The sequence below is a fragment of the Tetrao urogallus genome (assembly GCF_951394365.1).
Source record: "Tetrao urogallus genome assembly, chromosome: Z".
Taxonomy (NCBI): Eukaryota; Metazoa; Chordata; class Aves; order Galliformes; family Phasianidae; genus Tetrao; species Tetrao urogallus.
In genome coordinates this window covers 73403511-73420029 of record NC_136816.1, presented here as the reverse complement: position 1 = coordinate 73420029, position 16519 = coordinate 73403511, and the positions used below count along the sequence as shown (strand labels likewise).

Genomic DNA, 16519 nt, shown 5'->3' with positions numbered 1-16519 from the left:
AGCATAGCACTTCTCCCAGTTACACCAGCTATGACATTGTCAGATTGAGTTTTAAACAGCCTTAATGCCCCAGTGACTCCTTTTGGGTGCATCTGCCAAAGGAGAAGGTATCTTATTCACCTTACTTGAACTGGATGCAGTGCAGGAACATCGTTACGTCCATGCTTTTCCTTTTCTTTCTCTGAAGGAACTGCCTTCTCAGAAGCAGAATCTAGGACCAGCTTAGAAATCGAGTGTGTCTTGCACTCACAGCACACTGCACATCCAGAGATACGTTTTTGCAATCTATAGACATCATTCCAAGCCTTTGGGAGCACTGGTAGAACATAATATATTAAAAGAAAAATAATATCTGGTTTTCTGCCCTCTCTAAGCATTGGCTCAGCTATCAGACTTGGAAAGGTCATATTTAAGCCTTCCTTTCAGCACTTGCCAGCTCATTCATAAATCTGCTGGTTCACGGGGCAGATTTACTGAATAGTTTCTTCTTTAAGTAAAAAGAAAAAGGAAGAGAAACAGACGCATAAAGCTGCTCGAGGAGAGAAGACTGCTCCATCCCCTTGCTTTGTTGATGGCTCAGTAGAGAGAAAGACAACCTAAAACCCTGACTCTTTTGCATGGGTTGGAGTCAGACAAGGCATTATTTTGCACACCAGGTCCATGTAGGATGCCAGCAGCTGTAATGTGGCTGCTTAGTCCTTTGGATTGCCAAATCCACCCTTAGCCCTCAGGAGACCCCAGCACAGACCCTGCTGAGGCAGGTTTAGAAACCTTGGAGCTGGAAGGGACCCTAAAGGGTTATCTAGTTTCCTCATTACGGCACGTTGTCTTATCATAGAATTGTGCTATAGTCATCACAACAGAAGCAGAAGACACAGCAGAAATCTCACAGCCCAGATTTGACAATAAAAAAGAAGAAAAAAAAAAGGATTTAAGGAAACAAAACTCTCTAAGCATACTCAGAGAGAAAGTAAATACTTCACTATTATCCTTGCAAAGTCATTCCTTGCTTCCCAGTTTCCTATAACCATTCACTACAGAGTGGAAGGAAGACACCAGACCAGCTAGCAGCTGTAAAAATACTAATCCCATGAAATCTTTTTGCTACGGGCCTTCCTTGCTTGTGACAAATTATCCTGCACCCTTATTAAAAGCTTTTGCATCAAGTACGCTTCAATAAAACACAAAATATGCTTCAATCGCAGGAATATTCTCTGAGAAACAATTATATCTTCACTGAGCTCCTATGTGTTGTTGCACTGGAGTAGTTTATCAGTAAGATGTGTGCTTGCTTGCTGTTGTTTTAATTTATTGCTGGGTTTGCCCTGATTTAAATCTTGCACTGAACACACTGCACAGGCAGCTCAGGAGGGCAGCAGTAAATCTGTTTTCTAAAGCTGTCCCAAGCATTAAGCATTTGCTTCATCAAAGGTTGTGAGAGGTTTTGCACTGCATGTTTGCTCTGATGAGGAATGTTGTGGTGTGAGCTCCTGTGATCCTCAAGGAGAGATGCACAAATGCATCTATTTTTATTCTGCTGCTGTCTTGCTGAATGACCTTGTGCAAATCACATCCCTCTGCCTCATTTTCAATTATGTAAATTAGGGATAAAAGTTATTCACCTTCTTACAGTGTTTTGAGGTGTACCAATGCAAAGCTAGATGCTGTGACTTCAACACCTCATAATTAATGCTCTCTTCCTAGCAACCTGGCTCTCCAAACTCCCACCACTTTCTGGATGACATCTCACATGCTGGAGCATAAGGATGGACAGCCACATAACCAGGCAGTGGATAAATAATGCCATAGGACACGAGGCCAAGGAATTGCATTTGTAATGTTCACTACTTTGTGCTTCAGAACACGTGAAGAGAAAAAGGAAAAATAATGGAGTTAGGAGCTGAGCAGCACTGGTTGTGGATGGCTGGTCCCTGAGCGCTCAGTGTCCCAAGCACAGCTTTTATTTTACTCCTGTGGGAACCTCAATGTCGTTAAGGACAACTATCATAGAATCATAGAATCACAGAATTTGAAAGGAGCTTCTGGAGATCATTGAGTCCAACCCCTGCTAAAGCAGGTTCCCTACAGTAGGCTGAGCAGGAAGGCAACCAGGCAGATCTTGCATTTCTCCAGAGAAGGAGACTCATAGTAGAACCAGGAGTTGATCATCCCCTTGTACTCAGTTCTGTAAGGCCATACCTCAGTGCTGTGATCAGTTTTGAGTCCCTCACTCCAAGAAGGACATTGAGACCATAGAGTGTGTCCAGAGAAGGGCAATGGAGCTGTGAGGGGTCTGGAGAATCCATGTTATGGGGAGAGGTTGAGGGATCTGAGAGTCTCTACAATTGCCTGAAAGGAGTCTGTAGCCTCTTCTCCCAAGCAAAAGCAATAGGATGAGAGGTAATAGCCCTAACTTGTGTCATGGGTGGTTCGGTTTGGATATTAGGAAAAATTTATTCTCCAAAGAGTGGCAAAGCACTGGCACAGGCTGCCCTGGTAGAGTCACTGTCCCTGGAGATATTCAAGAACTGTAAAGATGTGACACTTGGAGATATGGTCAGTGGGCATGGTGGGGATGAGTTGGCCTTGGTCTGGGGGATCTTGAGGACCTTTTCCAACCTTCATGTTTCTATTATTACCCTTGAACAATGTTAACAACCACATCCAAAAACAAAGTAAAGATGTGTTGCAAAAAAGAGAGAGGCAGAGGAGAAAATTTCACTTCCATGGGCACTCTATTCCTGGATTTACCTCCCTGGTCTGTCAGTAGGGATTTGATCCCTCCAGATCCTATTTCACAAGGAATAGCTCATTTTCACTACAGCACGGATATGGATCAGGTTCCTGGCAAATTCACCACTACAGGGGTCATTTTCTTTCCTTTTCTCTCATCCTCAGTAAATGGTTCTGCATGTGTCAGAGTAGCTTAGGATCTTAGGGATGAATATTGGCTGGGGCAAGTGGAAGCTGTTCCCAAGAGAGGCAAAGGAGACTTGTGATGCTGCAAGTTGGAGTTCTCCTTGATTGAACAGATACCTTAATTGTTTGTATCTACTACTTCTAAAAGCAATCCCCAAAGTGGCTCATCAGTGTAGAAATGCATGACAAGGAGCTCACAGTCCAAGCTCTCTGTCTAACATCAGTAAAGTGTGAGCCTTCAGCATCACCTGGAAAAAGCAAGGTGGTCCCATGAAGACCCGTCCCATGCAGACATGCACAGAGGATCCCTGCCCAGCATCACTCAGTTGTCAGGTTGGGCTCTTTACTAAAGGGAGATAAATAGGACAACTTGCTGCTTTTTTGGATAGGGACACTTGGGGAAAAGAATGCTTTTCCCTACATGACACTAAATTATACAACTGCCAGAGACAAGCAAATAAAACGATTCTGTTTTCCCCAAAGCTCTTCTCCTCCTCTAATTACATCTGAAATGTTTTGCATGCTATTGAAAATGTCACTTCCAACTGCAGACCATTAAGGGGCTGATGCAGCACAGCCGTAGGTTTCATTAGGGCAGGACTGCTGCTGGGGATTTTTATGGCAGCAAAGCAGGCCTGGAGTGGAGCTCCTTTTGTTACAAACATTGAACATTTGTTACGGTAGATTGTCTGCAGTGTCACAGTGATGGCCATATTAAAGACCAAAACCTGCAGAATCAAGTGGGAGCTGCTCAGATACACGTTATTTCTTCTTCTCTTCTCAGTACTGGAGTGGCCTGGTCTATCCTGAAGTCTCTGCAGAAAAACTCATGTTTTCTGAGGCATTTTTGCTACTGACTTGTGTCTGTGCCCTGGTAATCCTGGTACTGTTGGTCAGGGTGCCCAAAGGGATGCAAACAGATCTGTACTAGCAAGTGATGGAACTTGAGTGATGGACTGACTGTGGCCTTTTACATCAGGGCAGAATCCATCATGTAATGCTATCTTGCCACCCAGGGAAAGGACTGATAAGATCACTGTAGAGATTCTCCAAATTCTTCATGCTTCACAAACAGTGGCCAAGGATCGTCCTTGGCAATGCCTGTACTCCTTGCTGGCTTCTTGTCCCTGTTTCTTGGTTGATGCCTATCTATTAACCATCCAGCCTGAGGAACTGAAGCCTTGGGGGCTACATCCACATGGGATGTATTTCCCTTTCCTGTTGCTTTTCAGGTTAGGATTAGGGTCTCTGAGCTCATTGCCCTACAGATTCTACCCAGGGACAGAAATCCTGAAGAAGGAATTTCATGATCTGAAAATGGGTCCTGCAAATGCGTTCTTCTCCTTTCCACTGTTGTGCCCATTGGCACACAGAGCTAGGTCCACAAATTCTCACATTTAGACTCTGTGCGTAACTAGATTTTAATTTGCTTCTAGTTCAAAAATACATAAACTATATTTTTCCCAGTCTGAGAGAAGAAAGAAATAGAACTTTGTCTGGTAAGGGAGAATAATTTCTTCAGCTTCACATAAATCCTTTAATGTCCATATCAGCTTTTAGATAGTTTTGTGCTGTGGCACTGAAGGTCATGATGATAAAAGCTGATAAATTCATCTTTTGCAGGGAACACCAGCTAAGCTGCACTTTATTCTTGTTTTGCCCCCAGTACATGCTGGAAAGTCAGCACTACTTCATTTCTCCGCATGATAAAAGTGCAGATTTTTGCTGTCCTGCTGAGCAGGAGTGGAGAAGCAGAAGGACAGAGTGCAGGTCTCGTTCAGCCCTTTTCTGATACTGCTGCTTAGTGCTGATCCTGTCCCAGTCAAGTGGTTCACTAATCATCGATGCATTCCATCATAGTCCTCGACCACTGATGTCTCTCACTGGAGAATGCTGGGATGTTTTCCTTCTTTCATCCTGAACCATTTTAACGAAGATTTTGATGGAAGCAGAGCAGCTTCCCGAATGCAATGCAGAGATGTTCATTGAACTTAAATGGAAATGCCAAAAAAGAATAGGGGAAGAGAAGCCTGACAAAAAAGATTAACGGCTGACACTGCCAGCGTGCTTAGAATGAAATCCCAGACAGCCCCACAGAGTACCTTAGAGCACAGTGGGCGACTTGATAAGATCTGCCCAGCAGGCACTAAGCTGATGAGGAGCTGCAAAGGTGTCATGTATCAGCCTTCCCCCAAAACCTCCACATCTTTGCTCTTCACGAGAAGAGACTCAGAGGAATCATAGAAGCACAGATTCATTAATGTTGGAAAAGAGTTTCAAGATCCCCACATCCAACCCCAGCCCTCCCCACCATGCCCACTGACCATGTTCCCCAGTGCCACATCTTCATGGCTCTGGAACACCTCCAGAGACAGGGACTCCACCATCTCCCTGGGCAGCCCTGTCCCAGTGTCTGACCAGTCTTTGGGAGAAAAATATGTTCCTAATATCCAATCTAAAAATGTCACCACTGTATGTAAGTATCTAGGGAAATAAAGAGGATGGAGCCAGACAATGATAGAACAAGAGGTCATGGGCACAAAGTGAGGTACAGGATTTGGATTAGATGGTCTCCAACTGTGCCCTCCAACATCAATGTTTCTGTCATTCTGTGCTACCTAAATCGGAGCTTAAGGGAAAATAGTGTCTTTGGTTGATATTTGTGCCTGTTCATTTGGTGATTTCCTACCATGGGGAAGGCTCAGAAAGCCAGTATACAGGACATGGATACCTTCAAGGCTGATAGGAAAAAGCCAATGGTGATGCTGTGGCATGTCACAGGGCAGAGTGATTTGTTGACGTTGCTCAGAAATGTGCCATCATTACCCTTTAGGGTTAATTAAGATTAGTATTTGAAACTAACGAGGCAGTCAAATGGTTGTGAGTGCTTGGAAGGACAAGAGCTGTTTTATATTTCTGGGAAGTAACTAATAACTCAGCAGAGATGCTTCATCATGAACATAACCTTTTGTCTGAATAATAACAGAACTTGTAAGCAGAACTGTCATAACTTTCCACGTCCCCAAAGTCAACAAAAGATTCTGCTAATTCAAGAAAGCAAATGTTCCAAAATGCCCCATTCTTGATTTCCAAGTTACTTTTCAACTGGAAAAAAATAAAGGGAGAATAGAAAACTAAGAGAGGGAGCTACAGCTCATCAAAAGGCCACAAGGTGAAAAATAAATGATTGTGTGTAGTTATAGCATTAGTCTATTCATAGTGTGTATGTGCTTGTTGCCTGGCAAGAACAGCATGGGTAGTTTCCTTAAACATGCTGGCTGATAGGGCCAAAAAAGCAAATGATAATTTACCTCTTTCAAATTAAAATGTGAAGGGATGAGAGGAGTAATAGAGACCAGAGAGAAAGACATTACACCTTGAGCTTGTGCCCAACTAGCACTCATGTTTTTCTTTTGGCTTTAATGTTTCACATTTCCCTTAGGGTGGAAGAAGAATCAGCAGCGGTTTCTGAACAGCAGCTGTTCTATATTTTGGCCCAAACCCACTGAACTGAAGGACATTTCAAGCTTCTAGCTTTGGTAAACAGTCCTTCAAGACCCCTGAATTTGCTGGGAGTTTTGTAAGGCTTTGTTGTTCCTATACTGTAGGAGTGCTTCATTTTGTGATGATTATTCCTCACCCAGAGATTAGTCTCATGCAAAATGCTGGGCAAGGACAACAGATGGCTCCACGTCCAGACAGCTTGACACCTTGCTTACACAAGACCATATTCCAATATCCTTACGTCTGATCACAAGCCAGCAAGCCCCTCAAAAGCTGTGTAATGAATCAGATTATAGTCTTGAGATGGTCAGTGTTGTTTTTGGTATCAAAGCAACATCACATACGCTGAGAACATTACAGCGAGGGATTTCTCACCTCCTTACCCAAGCAATGTGAAAATATCTTATTTTTTAATTACATTGTTTTTTTATGGAAAAGGAATCGCTCCAGGTTGGCACTTGGAATATATTGATGTCATGGACTCTGCCACAGACAAGACTTTTCGCTTCCAGTGCGATCGCTGGCTGGCTAAAGGTGAAGATGATGGGCAGCTCATAAGGGAACTGGCTTGTGCCAATAATGACATCCTGGAATTGAAGGAACGGACTGGTAAGTGTAGAGTTAATGTGGGGCATTGCCAATGGTGCAAAGAGGCCATAGGGCCACAGATTTTAGAACCTGCTCCATTGAGGATTCCCATGCAATGGCAACTTGTGTTTACAGGCTCCATAGATAGAATGAGTTAAGTTACTGTTTAGTTCGAAAATGTAGTGTTATTTTAAGGGAGAAATAAATTAGGATTTATGGGGAAGAAAAGCATCTCATTCTGGGTTGAAACTGAAGAGGGCCCCATCTGCTGTGGTTCAATCCAACAATAAGCTATAAGGATACGTGGTTATGGGCTCATTAGAAATAATGGGCTTGAGACTTTGAGGTGGAAAATAAGTTTAAAGCACTGCAAGCAACATTGCTCCAACTTGCTCCCAGACTTGTTCTGGGCTACAAGCTCACACATCTCAGCTGATGATGATAGCTGAGCTTAACAACCCAGAAACCTGGGCAAGTGTCTCCATTGGGTAATCCTCCCAACTCCACTTAATCACACTGGTATGTATGTTATTCAATCACACTGGTAATATGCTCTCAAAAATCTCATATACATGCATCTCAAAAATTCCTGCAAACCAGCACTCCTCTTCAGGACAGTCCTGGGGAGTTAAGAATCACATTTTTTCAATGTGATCACACTCTGTCCCTGCAAAATTGCCACCCAATGATTGCCATCTTGGGTGCTGACATGCCACCGTAACATCTGAGCACATCCTGATGGGTATCTGGACACCTCCACCATCCCTGTGAGGCTGCTCCTTACTGTTAGTTATGGTGGCAAAAAACTGAAGGATTTGGGCTGTCCTGCAAAACAAGCAGCTGGGCAAAGCTGGATCAAGAGCAGCTCCATCTACTCTTACTTGCTGATACAGAAGAACACATTTTCTGTGTACTCTGTCCCTTCGTGATATCTTGGGCACAAAGATGTCAGAAGTCCCACAGATCCCAGTGTGTTTCCACCCCTGTTTTGCAAACGCTTTCTTGTGTGCTGCAGTAAATACCGGGAAGAAGGTTTTTAATCAGGGTGACAGCCACATGAGGAAATTTCTTTGTCCACCTGCTCTTCCTTTGGTGCTTTAACATGTCTGTTAATTGTACTTCAAAGCCTATGAAATTGTCACAGTAACAAGCGACAGAGACGATGCAGAAACAAAGGAGAACATCTGGATCATCTTGGAAGGAAAGCTGGGCCGCTCGAAAGAGTTCCTTATGGAAAACTCCTCCAAGAAAAGGAGATTTGAAAGGTAGTGGGACAGGGTGAGGGGATGGAGGAAATCCCCACCAGCTGTGTGACTTCCACAGATACCATTTCTTCTCCAGTGTGATCTACAGTTACACTGGTGCCATGCTCTTTCTTACCCCCATTCCAGAAAGCAAAAGGAAGGTTGTAAAAGGACTTCCTGATGAGATGACAAAGAGCAGGCTTAAAAATATGTGAAAAAAAAAGCATCTGGTAAAAGGAAACGTGGATGATGCCTATGTGCGTGTGTGTGTATGTGTGTCCTTTTGTACCAATACACACCAATGGGGTTCTGGTGAGCCCTGGGGAGGCCATGTATTTCTGAGCTGAAGGAAGCTGGAGTTGTTTTAGTTCTCTTTGCAGCATCTCACTGGCAGTGGAATCAGACATCTCCCATGTGTGGTCAAGATGCTCCAGTTGTGGGATGGGCTTTAAGGACATGATATGCTATTGGGAGATGGAAACACATTCCAAGCCACAGACTCTGATGATGCTAAGTTAATTTTCAGAGAGGAAATGTTTTGGTTTTTTTTTTCCCCATGGCTCTATAAAAGGTGAAATTGGAATTGATCTGGACTCCAGCATGAATGATTGAGGTTTTATTTGAAACATAACAAAAGCAGGGGAGTTTCCTCCTGACACTCAGCTGATGGTTACTACTGTGGATGTGAAGACTCCATCTCCTAAAACATTAGTCACAGTCCCTCCTTGGTGGCAGGTTGGGATAGGGGCCAAAGACAAGGAAGCAAATTAACAGATATGTAGGGAACATGACAGGGAGCCAGACAAGCATTTGACAGAGACCTATTGTTCCTCTGAACTATTTTCAAACTGGGTTTCTAAAGCAGGAAGGGTGGCTGAACTAGCAGATTTAAAACAGCTATGGTGGGTAGATGTGTAACAGATACCATATCTGTCAGGAATGAATGAATAAATGCTGGAGGGGAAATTAGTCATTCTTTAGCTTTATCTATAACGAGGCAAATTGATTTTGTGTGTGGAACAGCTTGAGTTTATCCTGGAAAGTCCTAGTGGCAGTAATTTAAAGTGTCACCCCTAATCAGAGAAAACGCTGAATTTAAATATGGAAATTATACTTTGTGTTGAGTGATTGTAGGGTGAATCAAATGACTTTAAATGAAGGCTTATCTTCTGCCTTCCTTAGCCATGTGCAAATTACTTAATGTCCATATGAGACAAGTCACTGCCAGCATTCAAGATATTAACTGACTCCGCTCCCTGTTTCCTATAGAGGATCAACAGATACGTTCCAGTTTTCTTCTAAGAACCTTGGTGATATTGCAGCCATCTGTGTTGGTCACTGTCCAAAGGATGGAAAGAAGTCATCTGCAAAAGCTGATGTCTACTGGCATGTCAAGGAGATTATCATAACGGAGATGGAGCTTTGCAACAAGTGAGTGTCCTCTTGTCTGCAGGGAACCCTCCAGGAGGGAATCTGAGCAGCTCTGCATGCATCCTCCTGAAGCATTTACAGCTTCAGCCATCATGGAAAGACCTGCCAGATCTTAATCCTTTACTGAATGTAAGGGAAGGCAGTTTGGTGTGTAGATTCACACATTCCCCCGTCTTGATGTGCTCTTTCTGAATTCTCAGCAAGGGCATTTGCACATGCAGATGCGTTCATGAACAAGTTGGCTGGAGTGTATCTTGCAGCTAGGACAAATCAACATCTCACCTTGTGGAAAGTACTGATACTGACATAAATTTAAGGGGTGTGAAGGATGCTCTGCACAGACTGCTTTTCAGGTAAGTCTTGTAAACTCCTAGGAAAAAGGATGAGAGTAAGACAAAATCTGTACCTCTGACTCAGTTTGGATGATCCTTCTAGGACTGTCTAAAAGCCCGTTGGGAAGGCTGCAGCCATCTTCCAAACCACAAACACTTGGCTGCTCTGATGTGAACAGGACTGGAATGACCCATACTGGAAGAACAAACATCTCTCAGCCCTGTGTTTGGAAGGGGTGATGTTCTTGACTTATGGTGCTGATAGCACAGGGAATACGCAGGAACTGGAGACAACTGGCCATTTGCAAAACAAGCTCCTCTCCCACAGTGCTGAAGGATTTTTCTGCTCCATGATATTTTAATTTCTGCTAAGGAACTTCATTATACAGGTTTTGTTCCCGCTGAGACAATTGAGTGTTTAAGAAGAAATCCTTGAAGTGACTTTTTGAGATGCTAAGAGTCTCTCCTAGCAAATTAATCAGGCAGCAGAAGAGCCATATAAATATCTGCTGAATGAAAACTAATTCAGCTATAACCTAAAACGTATTCTTTCTTCCTGGTGGGGAAAACACCCAGTCAAAGCAAAGACTAAATTAAGTGTTGTGGGAATGGCGTAGCATTGTTTTGAACGATTCTGTTTTTCATTTTTTGTTGTTTGTTTGTTTTCTCCCCCATTCTAAGTAGGTCTCAATATGAGAAATAGACATATTTCAAAGATTTTTCCTACAGTCTCGGGGTTAGAAAAGTCATCCTCTTTCTCCCTGCCCTTCTTGAGAACCCATATGTTCCTTCATAACTTCAGACCATGAGATATTACGCAGCCTAGGAAATAAAATTTCATCACCAGGAAGCCTCTCCATGTGCTCTCATGCAGCTTTTCTTTCCCTGAGCCTAAAATTTTGCTTCCACTGGAATTTCTCATTTACAAAACCTCTTCCCAGGGAATTGAGAGCTTTTGTTTTTCTGAAGAGAACGTCAGAAGTGTTAGAAGTGCTTAAAAGCACTGTACAGCAGTAACCGTCCCATTTTATGAATGTGCATTGCAATCCAGCTATGTTCTCACCAGGAGGACCTGCTGCATTTTAGCAGAGGAGGAGGAGGGAAAATCTCATTTGGAAATGACCTGCACCATTGGAAATGAAATACATCATTAAAAGCACCTCTGGCTGGGTACCAGGTGTGCAGTGATTTATGGATGCTCCTTGCACGTCACCTCCCCACCACAAGATGAAGTTTTTTGGCACCTGGGACCTGTCGTTTCTGTGCTCAGTACTCTTTTGCAGGCTCAGAATGGGCTGAGCAGTGCAGATGAGGAAAGGGGGATATCTAAACCTCCTCCTCCCATCTTTCCCAGTGCATGTTTTCCTAATTCTTAAGGCGATCACTAGTCTGGGAGTAAGAGTGGTTGCTGATCTCCTTCCATGTGCTTCCATGAGCTCCTTCCATGCTGCAGCGATGAAACCTGCTCTGGGACCAGAGCTGCATTAGATACCATTGCAGTAGGTGCCATTCCACAGGTAGGAAAGGTGGCAGGAGCTCCATGCCAGGCTTTGCAATGCAGGGTGTCTGTGTCTTGGGAAATATGGGATTTTCAGCAGTTGCTGTACTAGCATATAGTGGGAAAACTGTACTGAAGCAGTGCTGATATTGAGCTGAATCACAGAATGGCCTGGTTGGAAGGGACTTCAAGGATCGTGATGCTCCAACCCCTGCCACATGCAGAGCCACCAACCTCCACATTTAATACAGACCAGGCTGCCCAGGGCGCCATCCAACCTGGCCTTGAACACCTCCAGGTTCAGGGCATCCACAGCCTCTCTTGGCAGCCTGAGTTCTTTAGTAGCGTGCCCCATCCACTGAACGAGAAGGATGTGACCCATGTCACTAACACACCATTGGCTTTCCTCTGCAGGTATTTTTTCAAGTGCAATGGGAAAATCCCTCTGCGGTACAAGCGACGGGACTACAAAGTCTTTGAGTGTGCCAAGGTCATTGAGAGCTTTGCCAGCAAAGCCCGCAGCTTGGTGCCAGTCAAATACGAGACCATCGTGGTCACTGGCTTTGAAAAGGGTGCGGGGACGGATGCCAACGTGTTCATCACCATCTTTGGGTTGAATGGGGATTCAGGGAAGCGAGCCCTGAAGCAGAAATTCAGGAACCTCTTTGAACGGGGCAAAACCAACAGATTCTACCTGGAAACACTGGACATGGGGGAGCTGAAAAAGGTCCGGATTGAGCATGACAACAGTGGGCTGGCCCCCGGCTGGCTGGTGGAGAGGGTGGAGATCACCAACTCAGCCACCGGTGTGACCACCATATTTCCCTGTGGGAAGTGGCTGGATGAGAATCGGGGCGATGGGTTAATCTGGAGGGAGCTGTTTCCCAGGTATTGAGGAGGGTTTTGTTCCCTTTGGCACAAGTGTATCTTTTTTTTTTTTTTCTTTCTTCCTTTTTATTTTTTCTTGGTTTTTTTTCTGCTCATTGTACGGTTTTATATTGTGTTTTCCTTTTCAAAATGCTGCCTTTTTTATTGAGAAGTTTTCAGTGACAAGATGTGCTTCCTGGGTTTAATATTTTGTAAAAGTCATTCTGTTTTGTCTTTTTTTTTTTTTTTTTTTTTTTTTAAGTTATATATAAAATTGTGAATGAAACAAATGCATTTCTGTTGTATTTGCTATTGGAAATCACAACCAGCTGATCCATACACTACTCCATTAGCAGCTGAGATCCCATCCTCTACTTTTAGCATCTTGCCCTGCTGGGGCTGAAAAAGCCTGCTGGCTTCTACACTATCACCTTTTGGGGTGAATATTGAGAATTATGAAATTGAGACAAAATATATAAGAAAATTCAGCTGAGACATTGAGTTTTGACCCACTTCTGGCTACCATGAACATCACTGTGGGTTGTGCTCAGATGTGAGAGCAAGTATCTGGGTCTCACATGATGGGATCTGGGGGATGTTTTCTGCCTATAGGCTCTCCCCCTGACCAGATACAGCCTCTGGGCTGCAAAACTTTCAGCAAGGTTGAAAGTCTTTGGCAGTCAGAGCACCAGGCCAGGATCCCTGGATGGGTATGTGCAACCTAAGAGCTGTGCTGAGCTCTGGGCTATGGTGCCCTAGGAAGCACCAGGGGGAATTTGCTGATGTATTATGAGCAGCCCCACTGTCTCCATGGAAAAACATGAAAAAAAACTTTTCTTTGTTGTTCCAAAAGACTTTAAAAATGCCCTTTCTTTGTACAAAATACTACTCCACCCCAGCTCTGGGGAGTCAGCCTGTTGCTACAACAATTAGCGCTACAAAAGTAATAAGCAGAGTGAAGTTGTTTTTCCAGGGGCTGGATTTACATTAAGCTGTTAAAACCAACACATTCCTGGCCAAATGGAGAATGGAGAGGAAAAAAACCAACCAAACAAACAAAATCGTCCTCATGCAGGACTCAGGGCATCTACTTGCTGAACAGGAGTCTGCTGAAGCCATGTGTTGGGAAGACTGTCCTGTACTTTCCACCTTATTTTTTGCACTTTACTTTTGCCTTCAGCCAAAAACCATAAATGTGAGTGAGCAGCAATAGCAAAGGATAAGGATGGTGGCACCCAGCAGGAACCTGCACAAGCAGGCTGTCCCACTGTCTCTGTAATCCCCATTACTGGGGGATCACAATGATGTTCCCATGACTATGAACACTTTTGTGTTTCCAGTGAGACCAAGGAGTCTTTTGCAGTGTCACATGCTGGGAGGGATGGGCTATTTCTTGCTGCAGGATGTAGACAAACTAAAAATCTCCACAAAGTTGCTGTGAAACATCTGGTGGCATTCAATTTACCCACACCAGCCCTATGTGTGCAAAGGGAGAATAATTGAAGGCTATGAAGCATCCATCCTAAAACCTCCCCTTCCTTGTTACATGCAACGAGAAGAAGGAGAAGGAGAAGGAGAAGGAGAAGGAGAAGGAGAAGGAGAAGGAGAAGGAGAAGGAGAAGGAGAAGGAGAAGGAGAAGGAGAAGGAGAAGGAGAAGGAGAAGGAGAAGGAGAAGGAGAAGGAGAAGGAGAAGGAGAAGGAGAAGGTGGAAGAAGGAGGAAGAAAGAGGAAGACAGAAAAAGACGGAGAAAGAGAAAGGAGAAGAGAAAGAAGTTAAATAAGGGAAAGGAGAAGAAGGAAGGAGAGAAAGAAGGAGAAAGAAGGAGAAAGAAGGAGAAAGAAGGAGAAAGGAGAAAGAAGGAGAAGAAGAAGGAAAAGCAGAAAATAGAGAAGGAGAAAGACTTACTCATAGTGTTGTACAGCTCTGGGCTGCAACCCATGGGCCAGCCAAAGACTTGTATCCCTTAAAAAAAAACAAATAAGAGGTGATACAGGGAGAGTGAATGTTCACAGTGAATGGCAGTGTCACACCATGGTCAGTACTGCTGTCCCTTAAAGGCTGCCACTCCCTCCCTCCTCACTGCAGTGCCCAGTGGGACTGTTATCACATCACAGAGGCAAACTCGTGTTCTGCTGCAGCAGCTTTGAAGCAAAACAGATTGTGATCTCAAGCAACTCTCAGAGCTGTAACCCTTTGGAAGGACATCAGCAAGATCTCAGTGAGCAAATGTGCTTCCCATGTTTTCTGATGGGATTTGTAACAGCTTCCTGTAAAGGCACTCTCATTTTGCCTGAATATGGTGTTCCCTTACACAGCCTTACAGGTTGCTGGGGGATCCAGCAGGTTCCTATTATAAGCAGCCCAATCACAAAGGGACTGCACAGGATGCAAAGTTAGGTGTTGACACACTTTGGTTCTCCAAGGGTGACAAAAGGATGGAAAATGCCTTCAGCTCTCCCTGCATTAATATAAAAGTGCTTTTTAAAATTCCATTTTCCAGTAGATTTCTCTTTTCCTACTGATTCAGGGTTGGAAGAGGCAGAAAAAATGTCTACCACCATGCACGTGCTAAAGGATTCGCCCTAAAGAGGCTGCAGGCATCAACCTGGAGAGGATTTTACATGATGGAATGGAGTCAGGGTCAGGATGGTAAATAAAGACCACACAAGAGCCCTTGCAGCTCATTTTGTACAGCACGGATTTATAGTTAGCAATGCAGTTCATTTTATTAGTTATAAATAAAGTACAAAAAATCCACCAAAAGTGAATCTAAGCATTTACACAATTTCTAATGTCTTTTCATTTCTTCAATGCACTATTGCTTTAATATTAATAATAAATATTTTTCTAGCTTTCTTCTATAAAATAGTCTATGTAGCAAAATGTTGCACAGCACAACAGAACAGCAGTAGGAGTACAAAAATGTGGGTGATCCTTTCACTGGCTCGGGCCATTAAAGGAGAGGATTTTTGTTTGCTCGCCCCGTGCTTTATGCGTCCCTTTCTCGGTGTCTTTGCGGGGTTGACAACCAACCCCCATCCCCACACCGCCCAAAACCATGGCTCCAGGCTCCAAGGGAGGAGCAGCAAAGGGAAAATGTGAGTCTGAAACTTAGGGTAAGGCAAAGGCAAAGGCAACAAAGCAGAGCAGCACCCTGAAGGGAAAAGAGGAGTCATGAAGGTACGGTTACGTTGTGCTTTCCAGCCCCAAAAGAGATTTGCATCCAAAGCCTTTTGGGGTGGAGATGCATCAAACTCCGTTTCAGCGTGGCTGAGCATCTGCGTGGACCCAGAGCAGTTATGGCTTAAAGCTTAAAGTAGTATCAAGGGTGCTTTAACCTTCCTGCATGGCACAAGCACTGGGTATCTGGGCACCTCTGGAGAAGGGGCAGCGTGTTAGCAGTGTTGTGGTCATGGATGCAGATGGGGATGTGGACACTTGGACACCTGCACTGGGGATGGAGATATGGACCAATAGAGGAATGGGACATCAGCTGGGAGCTGGTCCCCCTTCGGGTGACCCAACGAGCTCACAAGAGGGTTGTAGCCCCAGCTCCACAGTGGATTAACAAGCCTCAAGTTGAAGTTTTTCTGCCCTGACTGAGGGAGCAAAACTGATTGAAAGGCTTTCAAGGTCATTTTGGGGGGCTTCTGCTCCAGGTGTGTTTTACAGCTGGATTATAGCCAGTGTTTGTGGCCTGGTGTTACAAATGGATCCCAGATCATCCCCACAACCATCCCATCCCTCTCTACCCCATCCTTCTAGCCATATCTGGAAGCAGTGAAGGAGCTGAAGTCCCACCATCCCGATGGCACCGCACCATGAGGAGCAGGACCTCCACGTCAAAAAAGATGGGAGGCTCGGCTTCTATAAACTGCAGAAAAACCCTTGGATTTGTAGTCTGTGAGCTTATTGATTCCCTCCTGCATCCTCCCCTGGAGCACCCAGCTGGGTGCTCATGGAGACGGTTTGACAGGGTGCACATAGCCAGAACAAGCACTGAAAATTAAACAGAACTGCAGCACCAGGGTTCCCTACCTCATTGTATGAAGCAATCTGCAGAGTCATGCACTGAAGGCATGCATTGCCCCTAGCACAGCCTTGCATTCATTATTGCAGGAAGCATGCAGCAAG

At 44.3% G+C, this 16519-nt stretch overlaps 1 protein-coding gene across 1 annotated transcript in view; it reads left to right on the top strand.

The window, feature by feature from the left end:
* The window catches only part of LOXHD1 (lipoxygenase homology PLAT domains 1), a gene marked incomplete at both ends in the record, with an annotated part of 125288 nt that extends 112877 nt beyond the window's left edge, over window positions 1-12411 (top strand). The window contains 4 exons of the mRNA XM_079548336.1: window positions 6862-7032; window positions 8138-8276; window positions 9525-9686; window positions 11931-12411. Coding sequence (XP_079404462.1) covers window positions 6862-7032; window positions 8138-8276; window positions 9525-9686; window positions 11931-12411 — 953 coding nt within the window. The remainder of the gene's footprint in view (window positions 1-6861; window positions 7033-8137; window positions 8277-9524; window positions 9687-11930) is intronic.
* Between the last annotated feature and the right edge of the window lie 4108 nt (window positions 12412-16519).